The 17,811-nt window shown below is 43.3% G+C and overlaps 4 protein-coding genes across 5 annotated transcripts; all 4 read right to left on the bottom strand.

The window, feature by feature from the left end:
• Positions 1-402: 402 nt before the first annotated feature.
• LOC135489880 (foot protein 1 variant 1-like) lies at positions 403-4,646 on the bottom strand. Of its 2 annotated transcripts, none has more exons than XM_064775490.1 (3): positions 4,503-4,646; positions 3,416-3,585; positions 403-2,760 (listed from the first exon to the last, which is right to left on the bottom strand). In XM_064775490.1, the coding sequence occupies exons 1-3, from the start codon at positions 4,535-4,537 to the stop codon at positions 1,244-1,246; spliced, it is 1,722 nt and encodes a 573-aa protein (XP_064631560.1). In that variant the 5' UTR covers positions 4,538-4,646; the 3' UTR covers positions 403-1,243. The 2 variants fall into 2 exon arrangements, with proteins under 2 accessions (XP_064631560.1, XP_064631561.1); XM_064775491.1 differs by having other exon boundaries at positions 4,424-4,611.
• A 282-nt stretch (positions 4,647-4,928) lies between these two features.
• LOC135489881 (uncharacterized) lies at positions 4,929-8,713 on the bottom strand. The gene is made up of 3 exons (XM_064775492.1): positions 8,428-8,713; positions 7,998-8,148; positions 4,929-7,661 (listed from the first exon to the last, which is right to left on the bottom strand). Exons 2-3 carry the CDS (start codon positions 8,125-8,127, stop codon positions 6,487-6,489), a joined length of 1,305 nt encoding a protein of 434 aa, XP_064631562.1. The 5' UTR covers positions 8,128-8,148; positions 8,428-8,713; the 3' UTR covers positions 4,929-6,486.
• Positions 8,714-9,169: 456 nt separating this feature from the next.
• On the bottom strand, positions 9,170-13,022 carry LOC135489115 (uncharacterized). Its single transcript, XM_064774300.1, has 3 exons — positions 12,878-13,022; positions 11,854-12,020; positions 9,170-11,524 (listed from the first exon to the last, which is right to left on the bottom strand). The coding sequence occupies exons 2-3, from the start codon at positions 12,002-12,004 to the stop codon at positions 10,254-10,256; spliced, it is 1,422 nt and encodes a 473-aa protein (XP_064630370.1). The 5' UTR covers positions 12,005-12,020; positions 12,878-13,022; the 3' UTR covers positions 9,170-10,253.
• A 1,081-nt stretch (positions 13,023-14,103) lies between these two features.
• Positions 14,104-17,367, bottom strand: LOC135489653 (uncharacterized). The gene is made up of 2 exons (XM_064775099.1): positions 17,211-17,367; positions 14,104-16,709 (listed from the first exon to the last, which is right to left on the bottom strand). Exons 1-2 carry the CDS (start codon positions 17,304-17,306, stop codon positions 15,768-15,770), a joined length of 1,038 nt encoding a protein of 345 aa, XP_064631169.1. The 5' UTR covers positions 17,307-17,367; the 3' UTR covers positions 14,104-15,767.
• Between the last annotated feature and the right edge of the window lie 444 nt (positions 17,368-17,811).

The following is a 17,811-nucleotide window of genomic DNA, read 5'->3' as shown; positions in this document are numbered from 1 at the left end:
TTGGTTGTTTGAAAAGAACAGGTGCGACTAAAAGTATTATAATTACTTTACAAAACTTTACTGGTGTCATTAATACTTGAATGTTTCATTGGGGCAGTCTATAACCGGTGTGACAGCGGATATAGTCCCCCTGGAGTCATAGTCCGGAAGCATTGTATTTGACCAATTATTAAGCAGCATGATCTATTGTACCGCTAACCCTAACCAAAACATTTAGCAATGCGGGCTATTGTTACACGGACTATCAGCCCTAGGACTACTATCCCCGCCACACCTGTACTTGGGTGCTTGCACGGGGTTCTTCTGCGTATGCCTCCTTCACCGAGGCGAGGGTGGTTCGCATCAGCCTATGATGCTCGCTGTGGTTTGAGAAAGATGATATAAAAAGACAAGTACATGTACTTCTTTATGATAATAGTACAATTTATTTTAAGGCAACTGCGTGGCATCACAAATTTGTTCGACGGCTTCAAGTATTTTGTGTCGCAATTATCAAATTATTTTTGTGTAATTACATGTAGTTTCAATTATCAAATTTTTATCATGTACATGTAATTTGTTTATGGCAATTACGAAATGAATATACAGTAGAACCTCTCTATCAAGGCCACCCTTGGGACTGACATATACTGTCCTTATTAGAGAGGTATCCTGATTACAGTGGTCAATTTGAAGGAAAATGACAGGCTTGGGACCAAAACCAGTGTCCTTATCAAATTTTTATCATGTACATGTAATTTGTTTATGGCAATTACCAAATGAATATAAGGTGTCCTTAGTAGAGAGGTGTCAGCTAAGAGAGGTTCGACAGTAATATGAATCTACACGGCACCTGAAATATGAATCTACAAGGCTTTACTAAATACCAGTAACCAATATTTTCCTCTTGGTTACTTATGATTTGATACAATTATTTTAATGGTCTAAAAGGAACAACTCGGCGTGAGATACAGGAGGATAATACCCTTGCTCACCACCATGCGCAGCCACATTGTACTGTCACACTAATGCAGATCTCTAGTATTGGTTCTTGCAAGTGTTACGAGGCGGCTTTGGACATGGTTTGTGTATTCGAAGTTGGGCTACCGTTACATTGGTCTGTTTTAGTGCACTAACTCTGACAGTTTTACTGATTTTTTAATTATCCTGTTTGGATGAGCGACGGTCCTGCTGTAAGCTGTTTTCGTAGGAAAAACCAACATATCTCATGCCCAAATCGTCCCTAATAGTCATTCAGATTACCCTAAACTACAGGAAGATCGTCCACATCAGCCAAAATATTCTCCTTATCAGATGGAACGATCACAGCAACACGCAGCCTGGTGTACTTGTGAGGCCTTAGAGACCTGAACCCAAAGATGGTGAGGATGACGGCATTGACCAACTCAGTCAACACCGTGATCACCACAGCAATGCCACCGATGAACAACAGCATCCGTTTCCAGCCCATGCCGCCCTCATGCCGCCCCCATCCCGCAGGAGTTGGTTGTTCTGGCCATGGCTGTCTGGTTGTCCAGTCGTACCATGGGCGTCTTGTTGTCCAGTCGTACCATGGGCGTCTTGTTGTCCAGTCGTACCATGGGCGTCTTGTTGTCCAGTCGTACCATGGGCGTCTTGTTGTCCAGTCGTACCAAGGGCGTCTTGTTGTCCAGTCGTACCATGGGCGTCTTGTTGTCCAGTCGTACCAAGGGCGTCTTGTCGTTGCCCAGTCGTACCATGGGCGTCGTTTCGTTGTTGAGTCGTCCCATGGGCGTCTTGTTGTCCAGTCGTACCAGGGACTCCTAGTTGTCCAATCATACCAAGGGTATCCGGTCGGCTCAGGGCGTCCAGATGGTTTTGGTTGTGGCCATGGGTTTCTGGTTGTCGCCCAATACCAAGGGCGTCTGGTTGTCCAATCCGACCAAGGGCGTCTGGTTGTCCAGTCGGTCCGAGGGCGTCGTGTTGTCGAGTCATCCCATGGGCGTCTTGTTGTCCAGTCGTACCTGGGACTCCTAGTTGTCCAATCATACCAAGGGTATCCGGTCGGCTCAGGGCGTCCAGACGGTTTTGGTTGTGGCCATGGGTTTCTGGTTGTCCAATTCGACCAAGGGCGTCTGGTTGTCCAATCCGACCAAGGGCGTCTGGTTGTCCAATCCGACCAAGGGCGTCTGGTTGTCCAATCCGACCAAGGGCGTTTGGTAGGCCACCACGGACGTCTTGTTGTCCGATCCCACGGGTTCATGTAGTTAGGTGGTGGTGTTGGCCGACGAAGCCATGGGCGTCTCGTGCCTAGATACCATGGGCGTCTCGTCTGCCAATAGTAAGGACGACTTTTTGGCCGATCCCACCCAGCCGGTGTTGGCGTAGGATAAGGATAATATGATCGCATCTTCCCCTTGTCGTGATCTCCATGGTTATGATGCTCTGGATAAGGCTGCCTTAAGCCGCCAAACCTCTTGGGGTCATCTCTACCTCGCCTCATCTCTCTGTAGTGCTTGACACCATCGAAGATAAAGAGAGATATACCAATGATGATCAGGAGGGCGACGATGGCGGCCAGGAGGGAGAACACGGCGGCAAAGAAGAGCCTTGGCTTGCTCGGCTTGCTGTTGGCCATCAATGCGCAGATACCAGCGATGCTGAAGAGGACCCCAGCACACACGCCAAAAATGCGGCACATGTGGACATAGTGCGGGAGGCCGTGGTATGGCAACCCGTACGATATCCAGAAGCAAGCAATGCTGGCAACGATGATGAAGAGACCACACACAAGCATCAGCACTGAAACAAGAATGAACACATATAAATATTACGACGAGGGAAATGAAGAAGCCTTGAGTGAAGTAAGGGACTTTGAAATCGCGGAAGGAAATACATGAACATTTGTGATTTGCCAATAGGTGAATAGAACTTTTAACAATAGCATTCCGCGATAATGACGTCACTGCAGCTGCTGCCCTCTATTTCCCCATCGCTGAATTACAGGCAATGTCGGCCCAAACATGCGGTTTCGTAATGGATTCAGGCTTTCTAACTAGGGCAGTTAGATTCAATCTGGCACATGTCCGAGTGTTGGAAATACTACATAATTGTTCTGAATATTTCTCTCTCTGACTCTATGGTATCATTCATGCTAAAAACAATGCAGGGTCAAAGATAATTGACTTTGAAATAAGCTCAAATGCGTAGAAATAAGTGTCGATGTCCGACTGTCACGTGACTAAAACGTCATCAATATCTTATTCAAATGACCTTGTGAGCTATAAAAAGTAACGTCGCGGAATGCTATACGGATTCGTCCACCAAAAAAGAAACACTGACTCTATATACGTGCCAATTTTCATCACGCTGGTGTTTCAGTTACTGCACAACGCCCATCTTCACTTTCTCATTACCAACGGGCAACATCTGAACCATATTTTTGAGGGATTCTTACCTGCGCTGACGTACGCCTTTGTAGAAGCGAATATCTTAACCTGTGGCGGGTTCGGTTTCGTCTTGCCGAACTCATTCTGCGAGTCAGCTGCCTGACAGGCGACATTGTTGACGTGCTGCTTCTGGCCGGAGTTAGTACCCCACGTCATGGCGGTGGTCGGTTCGATCAAACTGCGAATACAGATGCGAAACGATAGTTCAGGGATAGATGTTCGGGGAACGAAGCAGCTTCGAAAACACTCTCTGAGCTGTCACTATGCCCGGTGGTGCTCCGTGCAAATAAGATTCGGAAACCATTTCAAAATGTAACAGGTGTTAGAAAACGGCAAAGGAAAAGTTGCCATATGGTAATTTATCTAGCTGTTTACTTTACATATATGTATATCGAGCTCTAGGTCAACGACCAATTAAGTTAGTCACGTTTTTTAACTTGGTTTTCATCACGCGATATATTGAGGCCAACTAGGCACTTACAAAATCTAATCTCAGATGATGTACATGTGTATAAAATAGTCGACAGATTCGAATAAGGCTTGTATTTGATAGATTTTTATAACGGACAGAAAGTCAATGTATTAAAAGTTAATAATTGGCCTCAGATACATGTAAATGTATATTGACAGCTTATAAGAAGTTGGCATTTTAAAGGTTCATTTATTGCAGAAACACTAAATTTCTCGGGTTAATCTTGTCACAGAAACCATATCATACTTGCTATGTACATTAGACCCGGCCCGCTAGCCTTCCCTTGGGGAGGAATTCATTGAAATTGACCACGTTAATAACCTAGAACGACCCCCCCCCCGGCCCGGAGGTACTGACCGCGCCCCCTGTATAGGTAAAATGTGTACATTTTGGTACGCAGTGTCTGTGTATGTACGTGCTGTAGTAACAAAACAAAGTGCTGATCATTTAAAGACAGTCCCTGATTGACAGCTAATCACAGCACGTAATGTTGAGTATATTATGTACATTATTCCATTCTTGAAGATTTACAAAATCGGCTTACCTCTTATAAACCAGAAAATGAAGGATAAGTTGCTTCTTCGGGGGACAAATTGAGTGATTACACCATCTGCGAATCCTACCTGATATCAACTAACCGTATCTTGTAACATAACATGCGCAGTTCAATTGTTTGTTTTAAGAATCGATATGATGACGCTATACGAATGTCCTACATATGAGAAAAATGCAGAAAGAATGTATTCAGTTGTTCATGACGTGAAGGTCTGGTACGGATGAAAAACAATGTAGGTTTCTGGTTTATCGACATTAAACAGAGGAATGCGGCATCGCTATGTTTTAACTATAGTAGAACCTCTCTATAAAGGACACCCACGAGACTGACAAGTGATCCTTAATAGAGAGGTGTCTTGATTAGAGAGGTCAAATTGAATGGAAGACCCAATTTGGGACCAAAGACTAGTCTCCTTATTAGAGATGATATGAAATGTTACTGACTGACTGTCCGGGGCCACTGCACTGCCGCCCAAAACAATAACTTAGCCTCGTTGTGTTTACATCTAATTGATCAAAGTTTATTCATCGGAAAAATTACATGTACCTGTACATTGTACTGTCAGTAGTATAGGCATATGTACATTTAGTAAAACGGTCACAATGGTTTCTCCAAGATATCATATCGCCAGCTGTGGTAACTCCAAGAAATAATCATTATTCCGTCTGCATAGGTTTTTTTTAGAAATTATACCGTCAGAACGTTTTCTACAATAAACTATATCGTATTCGTAGTATCGTTTTCTTCCGATAAGTTACGCTGTCAGTACGTTTTCTTCAATAAATTATACCGTCAGCATATTTTTTCCGAAAAATTATGCTGTCGGTACGTTTTCTCCAATAGATCATTACATCAGTATAGTTTTCTCAATATATTTTGCCCTCAGTTTAGACCTTTCCCAGAAATTATAAGTTACGGTCGTCAGTATATAATTATAGCCTCAGCGTTTCTGAGAGATTTTGAAATTGGCGAGTTAATCGTGTAGGCCCCCGAAATGTCGTGCTGCGTCATCCTTAACACTTCGGTGATTCCCAGGACAAGTGCATGGCACGATAGGTACCACTGGCACCTCTATATATATCAAGACGTACTTGGCACGATGCCCATATGGTGCAATCCGGATGTACCAGGTGACGGTGACTGGGCACAAGGTGGTATACTCGACCTAGATTTCGCCACACTGTCTCATATCAGTGTTTATTCTTTATACCTGAGGCAACAGACAATCAGAGTAGTTCACCATTTGTGGCCCAACTATATTTAGCAAATGACCAAATGTACAATTTCCTAAGCGTATAAATTCATTAAAAACTACATGTAGGCCTACGATCATTATGTGTGCTCATTTGCAGTATGATATCAGTGTAGACAACGATATGCAATATTAATTCTTGGTATACAAAATTACAGGCATATAAAATTGTCATCACCATTTTAAACCTAATGTATGTAAATGTATGAAATATGTACAAGTACTTAACTAATATAATTGAGGAATATTAATTTACCAAAAAAAATCGTATTTTCAAACTATAAACATGTTACAAAACCACGCGAAAATAAAACACACAGGAAAACACGAAAGGGGCTTAAAGGGATATGCCGTTCGTAATTCCTGGGGGTCCAGGAAAATAGAAATGGACTTATACACAAGGCCGTAGTGCATCGAGTGATAATGCATTCAAATTTTCGAAAACTTGGTAAATTCAGTAGTTGTATATCTGTCTGCACAACGGCAGCGTTGAAATTCTTTCAGTACATATTTACGCAATTTGAAATGTTCAAATTCAATTACAATTTTTTTTAACGAACAGCGTAGGCCTTTAAATTACAATGCAAGCGTTTTGCCAACTACAGTGTATATCTACATGTACATGGAAATGCACGCATATAGATATCAACACAAACTTCAGTCAACCGATGAAATCGGTCACTGCGTAGAGAATGAATGGATGATATTGTACTGTGTCAGTTTGATTTGTCACGAAGTTGAATGTGGTCATTTGATATGTTTAAACTTTAGGGAAATCGTCAATATTTGCTTAGAGGAATCAACCTAGGATCTTGTAGTCTTTTAACTCGTACTTGGCTGCCTTCAAGGACCTGACGCCAACGATTGTAAGGATGACCGCAATGACCAACTCAATCAACACCAAGGTGACCACAGCCAAACTCGCCACAAACAACATAATTGCTGGCCAGCCGCTTGTGAACTTGCAGTCTTCCTTCTTTACCGCGGCCTTCTGTGATGACCATGTACCTTTGACTGGCGAAGGGAGTTCAGTCGGCATAGGGCGTGTTGTCGGCTTTGGCCAGTGGAAACCAGTCGGCCTCGACCATTGGCGTCCTGACGGCTTTGGCCAGTGATGACCATTCGGCCTTGGCCATGGGTGTCTTGTGGGCCTTGGCCATCGGTGTCCCGTCAGTCTCGGCCAGTGGTGACCCGTCGGTCTTGGCCATGGGCGACCCGTCGGTCTTGGCCATGGGCGACCCGTCGGTCTTGGCCATGTGCGACCCGTCGGTCTTGGCCATGGGCGACCCGTCGGTCTTGGCCATGGGCGACCCGTCGGCCTTGGCCATGGGCGACCCGTCGGTCTTGGCCATGGGCGACCCGTCGGCCTTGGCCATGGGCGACCCGTCGGCCTTGGCCATGGGCGACCCGTCGGTCTTGGCCATGGGCGACCCGTCGGCCTTGGCCATGGGCGACCCGTCGGTCTTGGCCATGGGCGACCCGTCGGCGTTGGCGTCGGCGTCGGTCTTGGCCATGGGCGACCCGTAGGCGTTGGCCATGACTGTCGGTGGTGGTGGTGATGATGCTCATGGTGGGGCTTGTGACCGTGATGATGTTTCCTGCCGTGTGGGTGCTCATATTCGCCCAATTCACTCAGCCCGCCAAATTTATCGAAACTTTCCCCAGATTCCTCTCTCCACTGCCTCATTTCCACCATCCTGTGGTGCATCTTGACGACCTCCGCTACACAGAAGCCAAACAAGACGATGACCACGAGTGCTGTGATGATGGTCATGATCGAGAACACTGTAGCCGAGATCAGTCTTGGCTTACTCTGCTTGTTACATGCAAGGACAGCGCAGGTACCGGCGATGGTGAAGAGGACCCCGATCCAAATGCTCCAACCATGGAAACTCCCTCCCCACATGTGGTACATGGCGAACTCTTGGCTGATGCCTCCAATGATAGTGAGGAGGCCGCAGACAAGCATCATAACTGAAATAAGAAGTTGAGGAACCTTTTAGCCAATAATTTTTTATCATGATTAATGAGGTGTTATCTCATCCCATGATAAAGACGTTCCTTCAAAAATGGTTGCTCGTTAACCCGACATACTGACTTTGATCACGAGAATATCACATTAATAGATGTACAAACACCACTTATTTTTGTTCACCGACTGGCTCATAGGTGGCCAAAATCTGCTCCAATCGGTGTTGCCACCTAGAATACAAATTATCAGCTATCTCTTTTTGGAAGGTTGCACAGAGTGTCTGACCTGCGCAGATTTAAGATTTCTGAGAAACTTGGAACAATAAAAATTTGACCGACCTGCGCAATTGTAAGCCTTTTTAGAAGCGAACGTTTTATGTGGTTTCACTCTGTTCTCATCAGACACCTGGCCAACAATGGTCTTGACCTGCTGCTTCCCAGGCTTCGAGTTTGTCACACACCACTTCATGGCGGTGGATTGCTGTTCGACCTGTGAATAAATTTATGAAAACATGAAGATAGTTGAAGAAGAGGTCATGAGTAAAATGGCGAATAGCATCGGTGGCCTACTGCAAAAACGGACGGTCCAGAAACCCTGATGACGTTATTAATTGATTATTGTGTATCAAACGTGTTTGGGTGTTTCCTTTCTATATATTTCCCATCATTGTGTCCCCTGATAGCCTTATAGATTGATATGTTTTGCGATGTTTCGTTTTCATCAGCATTGATTCAAAACTTGATAATAATGTCAACAAAACCAACTTACCTCTTGTGTCAGAAATTGAAGTCAGTAAGCTCCTTCTCCTATAGAGAAAAATCGAAAGATGACAAAATGTACAAAGTCGTGACAAAATACACTAAATCTCGTCACAAATCTGGTATTGACAGGTCCTTGCGCATGCGAAATCCAATGCTAATATCACGTTCTTGGTTCCTGGACTAGCGGACAAGCTATTTACGTATGAAAACCTTCTGAATGAGATATAATAGAGGTATTCCATAGTGAGGGACAGACATATCGATGTATTGTCCACGGTACATAAACTTTCGGTTCATGTTATTATGAAAGCGGTCAATATTTCAATACAAAATGCCTTGGTTTCTTGCCTTCCTTGGTGCGTCAGACCTTTTGATATTTTGAAGATTCACATGACTTCGCGGTCTGGTAATTTTACTCAGAGCTTTTTCAAAGGAGCAAGAGATGACCTCTTTTGCGACGTAGTGTCGTTTTCAATGCATTTTACGTTCTGGCAGCAGCGGTTTTTTGTCACAACCACAACCGCTTGAGGTGGTAGAGAATATGGAAACGGTCAAAATGGCACTTCAGCGTTCTGTTTTAAAAGCTTTAAAAATAAATATTGATGCCGGACAGGTGATTTTGGTTTTCTTATCAATCACCTAAAGGTAGAGATCCCATTTTGCCCAAACTCTCAGCGATACGCCGACATTTGAGCTCCGTAACGAAAGCTACATGTGTATTTCGAAATGACCAAAGGGAGGCATACAAGTTTATAAACATATAATTTTATTTTGATTAGTCAGACACAAATTGTGCAATAGCGTCAGTTAAAAGGCATATAAAACTATGTTATCACAATTTCTTGATATGAATGTAGAACTTTGGTACTTACATGTTAACAAAGAGAATACAGGATTATTAAATCACATGTACCAAATGAATCATCTTTCTGCAATAAGATGTGTGAAAATCGTAACAAAAAACCACCTGACTTGAAAATCACATTCTTAAAACATGGTACAGCACAAAGGGTGCCTTATTGAGATTTAATGGGTCTTAATTGAAAACAATTGCTTTCTTTCGTTTTTACGTATTGATTGTTAAATCATATATTACAGTGCATTTACATATAAATTATTGTGTTGTTTGTAATGCAAGTTATCAAAAATGTTTACTAAAGTTACTTTGTACAATAGACCTCGATGTACATGTACATGCAAACGCAATATAAATGTAGAGGTATCAATAAGTTCTTTCAAATACGTACATAAAAGGAAATAAATAAAAGATCTATTAATGAGAAGACAGCCCACTTCACCAATTTGAAATGTTATCTTGTCCTATTATCGAAAGGTTATACATGTAGTCCTCAATTACATTTGTTGACCGAAACACTCTATAATTTCACCGATCAAAGACAATCGTAGAAGTTGAAAATGGCCCCCAGGAAGATGTGTATGTATATGGTTCTCCTCAGAACTCAAAGCACAAAAAAAAATTATTTGTTCCCCGGATATTCCATACTGAACTTCCAGCGGTATTGCCTCCGTTACCTCCGCCCATATTGGATGCGTGCTGTCTGTAAACAACGCTTAACAATGTGTGAAGCTACATGTATGTAAATTCTGATGAGTTTTTACTCTCGCTAGAAGTTTTAAGAAATATTTTAGGTCGTCTTCAGTCCATAACGAAATCAGCAAACTGTTTTCTGAAGAGCGCGTGCATGAAGAGATAACATAATCACGTGGTTGTTGACCAATCAGAGATTGGCTTATAATTTTCTTGAACAATGGAGAATTGGAACTTTTGTTTAATTGTTCACTTTAGTTGAATATCGATGTCATTAGATTTGTTTAAATTTTGGGAAGATCGTCGATATTTGCCAGGACCTTTTTGTCGTCTGCGGGCACGTTCACAACCACCGTTTCATGCATGAGGACGTACTTGGCTGCCTTCAGAGACCTGACACTGAAGATTGTCAGGAGGACCGCATTCACCAACTCAATCAACACCAAGGTGACCACAAACAAACTCGCGACAAACAACATCATTGGTGGCCAGCCGTGGGTGAACTTGCTGTAGTCGTTGTTCCTTTTCCCGTCCTTTCCTCCTAGCCAAGGGCGGTGACTCGGCCTTATGCGTCCATTCGGCTTAGGCCAGGGGCGACCATTCGACTTTTTCCAAGGGCGACCCGTTGGGTTTGGCCAAGGGTGACCCGTCGCTGTTCGGCGACCTGTATCCCAGCGTTTAGTTGTCCAATACCGAGGGTATCCTGTCGGTGTCGGGCTTGGCCAGGGGAGACCCCTTGGTGTTGGCCAGTGGTGACCCGTCGGTGTTCGGCGGCCTGTATCCCAGCGTTTAGTTGTCCAATACCGAGGGTATCCTCTCGGTGTCGGGCTTGGCCAGGGGCGACCCGTTGGTGTTGGCCAGGGGTGACCCGTCGGTGTTCGGCGGCCTGTATCCCAGCGTTTAGTTGTCCAATACCGAGGGTATCCTCTCGGTGTCGGGCTTGGCCAGGGGCGACCCGTTGGTGTTGGCCAGGGGTGACCCGTCGGTGTAAAGCGGCCAGAATCCCAGCGTCTGGGTGTCCAATACCAAGGGTGCCAAGTCGGTGTCGGTCTTGGATTTAGACTTCTAGTCGGTCTTGGGCCAGGTCGTTTGGTCTTGCAAGGCCGCCGATGGTGATGCTCTGGCTGGGGTTTTCCATGCAGTGGAGGTTTCCCGCCGTGTGGGCGCCAATGTTCGCCTGATTCATCTGAATCACCCTCCTTGAAGTGACGCCGCCAACCGAATTTATCGAAATGTTCTCCGAATTCCTCTCTCCACTGCCTCTCTTTCCTTTCCGTCATCCTGCGGTGCATCTTGACGCCCTTTGCTACACAGAAGCCAAACAAGATGATGACCACGAGTGCTGTGATGATGGTCAAGATCGAGAACACTGTAGCCGAGATCATTCTTGGCTTACTCTGCTTGTTACATGCAAGGACAGCGCAGGTACCGGCGATGGTGAAGAGGACCCCGGTCCAGATGCTCCAACCATGGAACTTCCCCGACATGTTGTACAAAGCAAACTCTTGGCAGATGCCTCCAATGATAGTGAGGAGGCCACAGATAAGCATCATACCTGAAAAATAACCGATTGGGGAAATTCAGAAGACTTAAATCACCCCACTACGGCACTACTTTATTGTTCACATGACAAGTTTTGCCGCCTCAAATATGAAGCCCACAATGGTGTTGCTGATTGTCATCTTGGCTTTGGAGTGTAGGTGTTTTGTACATTTAACCATGAACCTGAATTGATCGTATCAACGTGTAGGTCCGTAATGTAACACATACTCTTTCACGTATGTAGTCAAGCTTGACAGAAAGCATCGATGGTTCTGTCAGCAAAAATACTCAACGTCCTTTAAGAATAATCAAAGTTGTACATGTATCCAAAGATGTACTGACCTGCGCAGATGTAAGCCTTTTTAGAAGCCAACATCATCGTTGGTTCCACCTCCACTTTCTTAACGGCACCCAACTGGAAGTCAGGTACCTGGCCAGAAATTGCCTTGGCCTGCTGCTTCTCAGGATTCGAGGTGGTCACACCCCACGTCATGGTCAGTTTGTTGCGCCTGTAAACAAAGGTGAGTAGAGCTGATTGCAAGAAGTAAGTTTTTAACGACCACCACGGATACGGCCGGGAATGGTCGTAACGAAAAATACCGCAAACTCAGCAGATTTTGAATTCCAACCGGCCACTGTAGTTTGGAATTGAGAGCATGCAATTGCATGGTCCCTTCAACCGGCGCTAAGCCTTTTTGTCAACCAAATCTTCACAAAATGCCCAGAACTAGTAGAACTGGAGAGGAGTTCTCGCCATCCGAAACCTGCATCCAGGATCAGTGTTACGGTAACCCGGACGAAATACGACAGCATGGATCACACGAAAATGACTGTCCAGATGAGATGGAGAACGCAGAAGAATTTGATGTCCGCAGACTGTTGATGTTTTACAACCCAAAAGTGGAAATACGACCGATTTCGCCGAAACTTACAAATCGTTGATATATTGTGTACGATTGTATAACGTACAAGAGCACTGCAGTATCTTCCTCAGATGAATACATTGGATCTTAAGAATGCAACTTGAAGTTTCTATTAATTACTGTTTCAAAATCCATTTACATCACATTTCTAAAAGCTTGGTGTTGGCAAAACATTATTGATGATCACTTTTGAAAAAACGCCCTATGTAAAGCGACTGCTGGTTAAGCTGCATCACGACAAGCAAATCCAAAATGCGCACGGTTGACTAGCGATCAGGTTTCTATAGCAAAAAAGAGTATTTTGAAGCCAAAAAAGCCCAAAATTTCGCCAGGAGGTGGTAGTAAATATGCTTGGTCACCTCGCCTATTTTTCTTCCCGCCCTTCGTTATAAAGTCACCTACATTATGTATGAACTTTAGACTAATTTACAAATCTGGCTTACCTTTTATGTCAGAAATTCAACTCAATCAGTCCGCCCTTCTCGAAAAGAAATATCGAAATAGGGAATTATGCCAAATCTTGTATTAATATCCCCAAGTCCTCGCGCATGCTCAATTGGTAATGCTCCGTGCCTGGCTCAGGACAACGAACGATCGCTTCCTGTACAATGAACAAGTACTAAATGGCGAAAAAGCTTTTGAATGAGATATAAAGTCTTTTTGTATACTGCTGCTCTATCCACGGGTCTAACAGATCCTTTCGCATTCATTAATTCCTGGTCTCCTTCTACCGTGTGGCCTGGGCCTCAACGAGCATCCAACAATAGGCAGTTTATTTGTCATAAATGTTGAAAGATAGGAGTTTACTCAATTTGTAATGAGATTGTAGAAAAGGCCTGATTTTATGCATAATGCGAAATGGACCTCTCAAGTCCGCGATTGGAGTATACTGAGCGACCGAATTAACAGCGCAATATCCACAGTACCCGTACCAAAAGTTCGGGCCATGTCATAATGAAATCGTTCTTTATAATTAACGTATCATACAATGTTTAATTCTTCGTAAATAAGCATATATTTGTAGTTCTGCATCAATGCTTTTGATATTTGACGAATTGCACGTGACTTCACGGTCTGATTATTCAACTAGGATGTTTGGTAAGCTTTTTCACGGGGAACAAGAGATGATAAACCATGATGACAAACGATTTATGGCAGAACACGGCCATGAAATATCTTGTAGTTTTTAACAACTTCTCCTGGTTATACCAGGGATTCATGTTTATACTAGGCATGTATACGTACTCTCGGTGTAAGCGGTTCGACCCTCAAAATGTCTCCGTCGGAATATCCAGGTAAAGTGCTACTTGCGGCTGTGCATTTGACGATTGGTTTTTTACCTGGGTTTGCAGAATTTGACAAATTGCATGACCGAAGGACACACGATATAAGAGTATCAGCTTCCACACACCCCCCCCCCCCCCCCCCCCCAAATATGTCACAAGTGCATTTTGTGGGCTGTGTAAATGCAACAATCACCTTTCTGATCCTTAGCACGTGATGTAGCGGGAAGACGTCGATTTTGTAATAAATCATCCTTTATTGTTGTGCGGAAGGGAAAGGGGCATTATTTAATCGTGATTTCTATTTGTCCCGGAACTAGGTCACAACCGGATTGCAGGGATAAGTTCACTTTAAGATGGAAACAAAAACAACCCAAACATCAATCAAAGTTGTAGAATACATCTTTATTTATAATGATGATGATTACTTTCGCACAAAAATATGCAATTTTTACCAACACTTTAACAAAAAAACTTTCAATGAACACATAAAATTTTGAATAGCGCCATCGTTGTACCCATTTAGAACACAAGTTTTAATAGAACTTAAATTTCGTAACAAAAAAGGCTTGTTTTACATTAAAGCTTAACAGCACGAAAATGTATGAGGCGTGACCCTCCACTCAAAAACAAATGCCAGTGGCCTGAACTATGCTGATGTGCACTAAGGAATTACAAACATAATTGCGCTGTTATTGTGCATGAGGAATCATAATCATAATTAATGTTGATATATGCACTGATATTTCAAAAACACAATCGCAATGCTGATACAAAAAACAAAAAATTTTCGCAATAATATTATATACTAAAGATGCAAAAATCACATGCAATGATGATATGCACTAAGGATTCAACCCATAATTACAAAGTTGATATGCACTGAGAACACGCACAAAAGTTTTCAATATAGATATGCACAAACATAATTGCAATGATGATATGCATTTAGAAATCACAAACATAATTGTAATGACGATATGCACTGAACAGGAATCGCAAACTTTGTAATTGCGGTCGAAAATTCCAAAGAGCAAATTAATTTCGTGATTACGCGAATCCTACATATACTACAGAATTGGGACGAAATTAAGTTGAATCGCGATCTTTGTGATTGAATATAATTTCGTAATGGAAATAAACCATATCTTTCGCCTTTTGACAAATTATTCGCGACTCATTACAGACGAGGTATTAATTTTGCAAGAAATGCCGTCATTATGTTTTTCTTGCACGAAAGGTTTTAATACAATACAGTTAGTAAATTGCTTTAACACTTCTCAATCTGATATTCAGGTCAAAAGTGCATACCGGTAGGTTAGAAACTAGTGACATATTATTATTCATCGTTTTGGAATAAAAGAACGAAATATGATGAATATTAGAATCAAGGCACAGCCAAGTTAGACCCCGGGAGTCGCCATCCTGTGAATAAACGTACCCTGAGATGACAAAGACCTTTTGCCAGAATTTTTCGTTGTGCTGGTGCCGCAAAATATTTACGAAAATCTAACATCACATCATTATTTTTTGTTAATAATGGAATATAGGCCATGTAGACTTTTCACGCTGTGCTTTAAGTTCAGAGACCTGTCAAACTGAACGGTATTATCGTTCCTTTGAAACTGTCTTGAACACGGCCCGGCGGCACATACAATTTGAAAAGGAAGGATATACGCACCTCAAGACAAGTACAAAATGATATTAGATATTCTACAATATGTATATAGGCCTACGATCTATCAAATTATATTGTATATAAGTTTTGTCTAATCTGAGATGTCTAAGAGGGATTTTTTTTAATTCTTAAAGAGACCTTAGCATGGTTTTTTCTGCCATTCTTGGATATTATACGTGAAATCATTTCCGCTTTAAATAAAAAGTCTGCAACTTTCTACCAGCACATCACAGCATTTGCTTTGAATACCCATGAAATGAAATTTTCCTCTACTAAATTTGGTCACAAACATGGTGATACTATTTTGCGAAGTTAGATATTGTGCTAAGTCGACGGTATAAAGTAAGCCCACAACGATTTGTCTGCAAGATTTTACACGAAGAAGTTATCCTTTTGAATATCAGGAAGGCCATCTTTTTTCTCTGCCTCTTCCTCCTTTTCCGCTGGAAGTTCTTTCTTTTTCTTTGGGACCTCTTCAGCATCAGTCATCATCTTTTCCTTGGTCTTGAAAGGCACGATGAAGGTCTTGTCATCGTCCATTTGGCGGTATTTGTTGCTGCTCTTGCATGCCCGGTAGCAGACGACAGCCTGGAGAATGGCAACCCAAAACATGGCGAACAGCATCACGAAGATGAAAACGGTGGTCGCCAAGTAGACGATGGGGAGGAGAGTGCCAATATCATTTCTGTTGCTGAATATGCTTCGTTCGTGTCGTTCGAGGGTTCCATTCTGTTCATGGGATCCGCGACCACTCTCTCCGGAGCCTCGGTGTTCCTCGTGCGAGCCTGAGCCTCGGTGTCCCTCGTGCGAGCCTGAGCCTCCGTATCCCTCGTGCGAGCCTGAGCCATGGCCATGATGGCCATGATGGCGGTGGTATCCGCCGTAGAAGTGCCTCTTCAAGAAGTGAGTCTTAGTTGCAGCGAAGTAGATCATCCAGATCCAGATACCGGCCGAGACCATTATGGAGATGAAGGAGAGTCCCAAACTGGCGGCAATCCTATTCGGGGTCTTGCGCTGACTGGCGTTGATGGCAACCGACCCTGTCACGATGAAGATGAGGCCACAGATTTCGCCATAGCCGCACGGGACCTTCCCAATGAGATGCGTCCTTGCAAGAGCGTAGCATTGGAGTAGCCCGAAGATAAAGCAAAGGACCCCACCAATGACCTTAGCGATACCAGCGATGTAGGCCTTATTGCTGGCGTAGGGAATCTGAGGTTCTCTTCTCTCGACGATGACGGGAACCGCCCCAGAAACCGGCCTCTGGGCACCGGGTTTCTCGGAGTTTGTTACGCCCCAAGTCATGATGGAAAGCTGAAAGTATACAGGAGGAGAGTACCTCATTTTTGGTTGCTATGATATCAAAGAATGTAATGTTGCGGGCAATCTTCGTCCCACAGCTGTTGCTGGAGTTCGAGTGGTTAAAATACTTTATATATTGATAAATCCCAGGCATAGTTTCGTCATACCGTCTTCTCACAGAGTCGAAGCTATGACACTGTACACTTTTACACTTTGATACAATTATATATATTACTAGTACATTGTAGAGGTGTCAGCCCAGCAGAGATGCCCGCAAGGGGAAGTTCTGTTGTATACACTTTTAAAACTATATAAGAAGTTCTCTACAACAACTATTCTGACAAGGATGTCCAATTCTGCTGCCATGCGGACAGCACAGAGCAAAATCATACAGTAAAGTACATGTAGGCATATTTTAAACTAAATCACAGTCAAAAGAAGTTTCGAAAACATCAATAAGGCATGGAAGAATCGTTTTGCCAATTACCTACTTAGATTTCAAACGATTCTTACCTTATTATTTCGCTTCGATTGCTTGATGGTGAACTGTGCTAAAATGGCGCTGGCCTCGTCTGCTCCTTGTTTACCTCGTTCCAGCTCTTGGCTCATGCGCTTGGTAGGCTAATGACATCCATAACCTACTTTGTTAATGGATAATATATTCAAAAGCATTGATCCGTTCCTAGCGAATCTGAAGGGAAACCTCTCGAACAAGGCCAACTGCCACACGGACACTATAAAAGGTATTGATTCAGGTCAGTGTAATTCCGTTCAAACGGAATTCCATTTTGTCCCGCATACATGTACAGATGTATATGAGAAATACTTTTGCTGCAGCAGCTGTGTCACGCAGTAATCATCAAGTGGAAATGAGTCGGATGCAACAGTGGATCAGTTCAACATATCATGATATATGCAAATGTGGAAGGGCCAATTATCAGGCCTCCGAATAGACCTAGAGGCAGAGAGGTTTCCTGTGCTAAAACCGATAGTTTGGCATCAGAGACCAAGTAATGACTTGTCAACTTGTCAATCTGACGTTCAGCATCCCAGACTCCTGACAATACAGCAACATACTGTACATGATAATGCTCGCGTAGTTGAGTCGTATTAG

The sequence above is a fragment of the Lineus longissimus genome, chromosome 6, assembly GCF_910592395.1.
Source record: "Lineus longissimus chromosome 6, tnLinLong1.2, whole genome shotgun sequence".
NCBI lineage: Eukaryota > Metazoa > Nemertea > Pilidiophora > Heteronemertea > Lineidae > Lineus > Lineus longissimus.
The sequence above is the reverse complement of the archived record's forward strand: the minus strand, read 5'-3'. Positions and strand labels throughout refer to the sequence as shown.

Bases quoted from the DNA above. Each gene is read 5' to 3' on its own strand.
- LOC135489115 (XM_064774300.1), bottom strand. From the start codon at position 12,004: ATGACGTGGGGTGTGACCACCTCGAATCCTGAGAAGCAGCAGGCCAAG. The intron at 11,525-11,853 runs GTCAGTACATCT...GTTATTTTTCAG, and splicing joins AAAGGCTTACATCTGCGCAG to GTATGATGCTTATCTGTGGC.
- LOC135489880 (XM_064775490.1), bottom strand. From the start codon at position 4,537: ATGTTATGTTACAAGATACGGTTAGTTGATATCAG. The intron at 3,586-4,502 runs GTAGGATTCGCA...CTGTATTCGCAG, and splicing joins ATACGGTTAGTTGATATCAG to TTTGATCGAACCGACCACCG. The intron at 2,761-3,415 runs GTAAGAATCCCT...TTCTTGTTTCAG, and splicing joins AAAGGCGTACGTCAGCGCAG to TGCTGATGCTTGTGTGTGGT.
- LOC135489881 (XM_064775492.1), bottom strand. From the start codon at position 8,127: ATGAAGTGGTGTGTGACAAACTCGAAGCCTGGGAAGCAGCAGGTCAAG. The intron at 7,662-7,997 runs GTCGGTCAAATT...TTCTTATTTCAG, and splicing joins AAAGGCTTACAATTGCGCAG to TTATGATGCTTGTCTGCGGC.
- LOC135489653 (XM_064775099.1), bottom strand. From the start codon at position 17,306: ATGAGCCAAGAGCTGGAACGAGGTAAACAAGGAGCAGACGAGGCCAGC. The intron at 16,710-17,210 runs GTAAGAATCGTT...GTATACTTTCAG, and splicing joins AATCGAAGCGAAATAATAAG to CTTTCCATCATGACTTGGGG.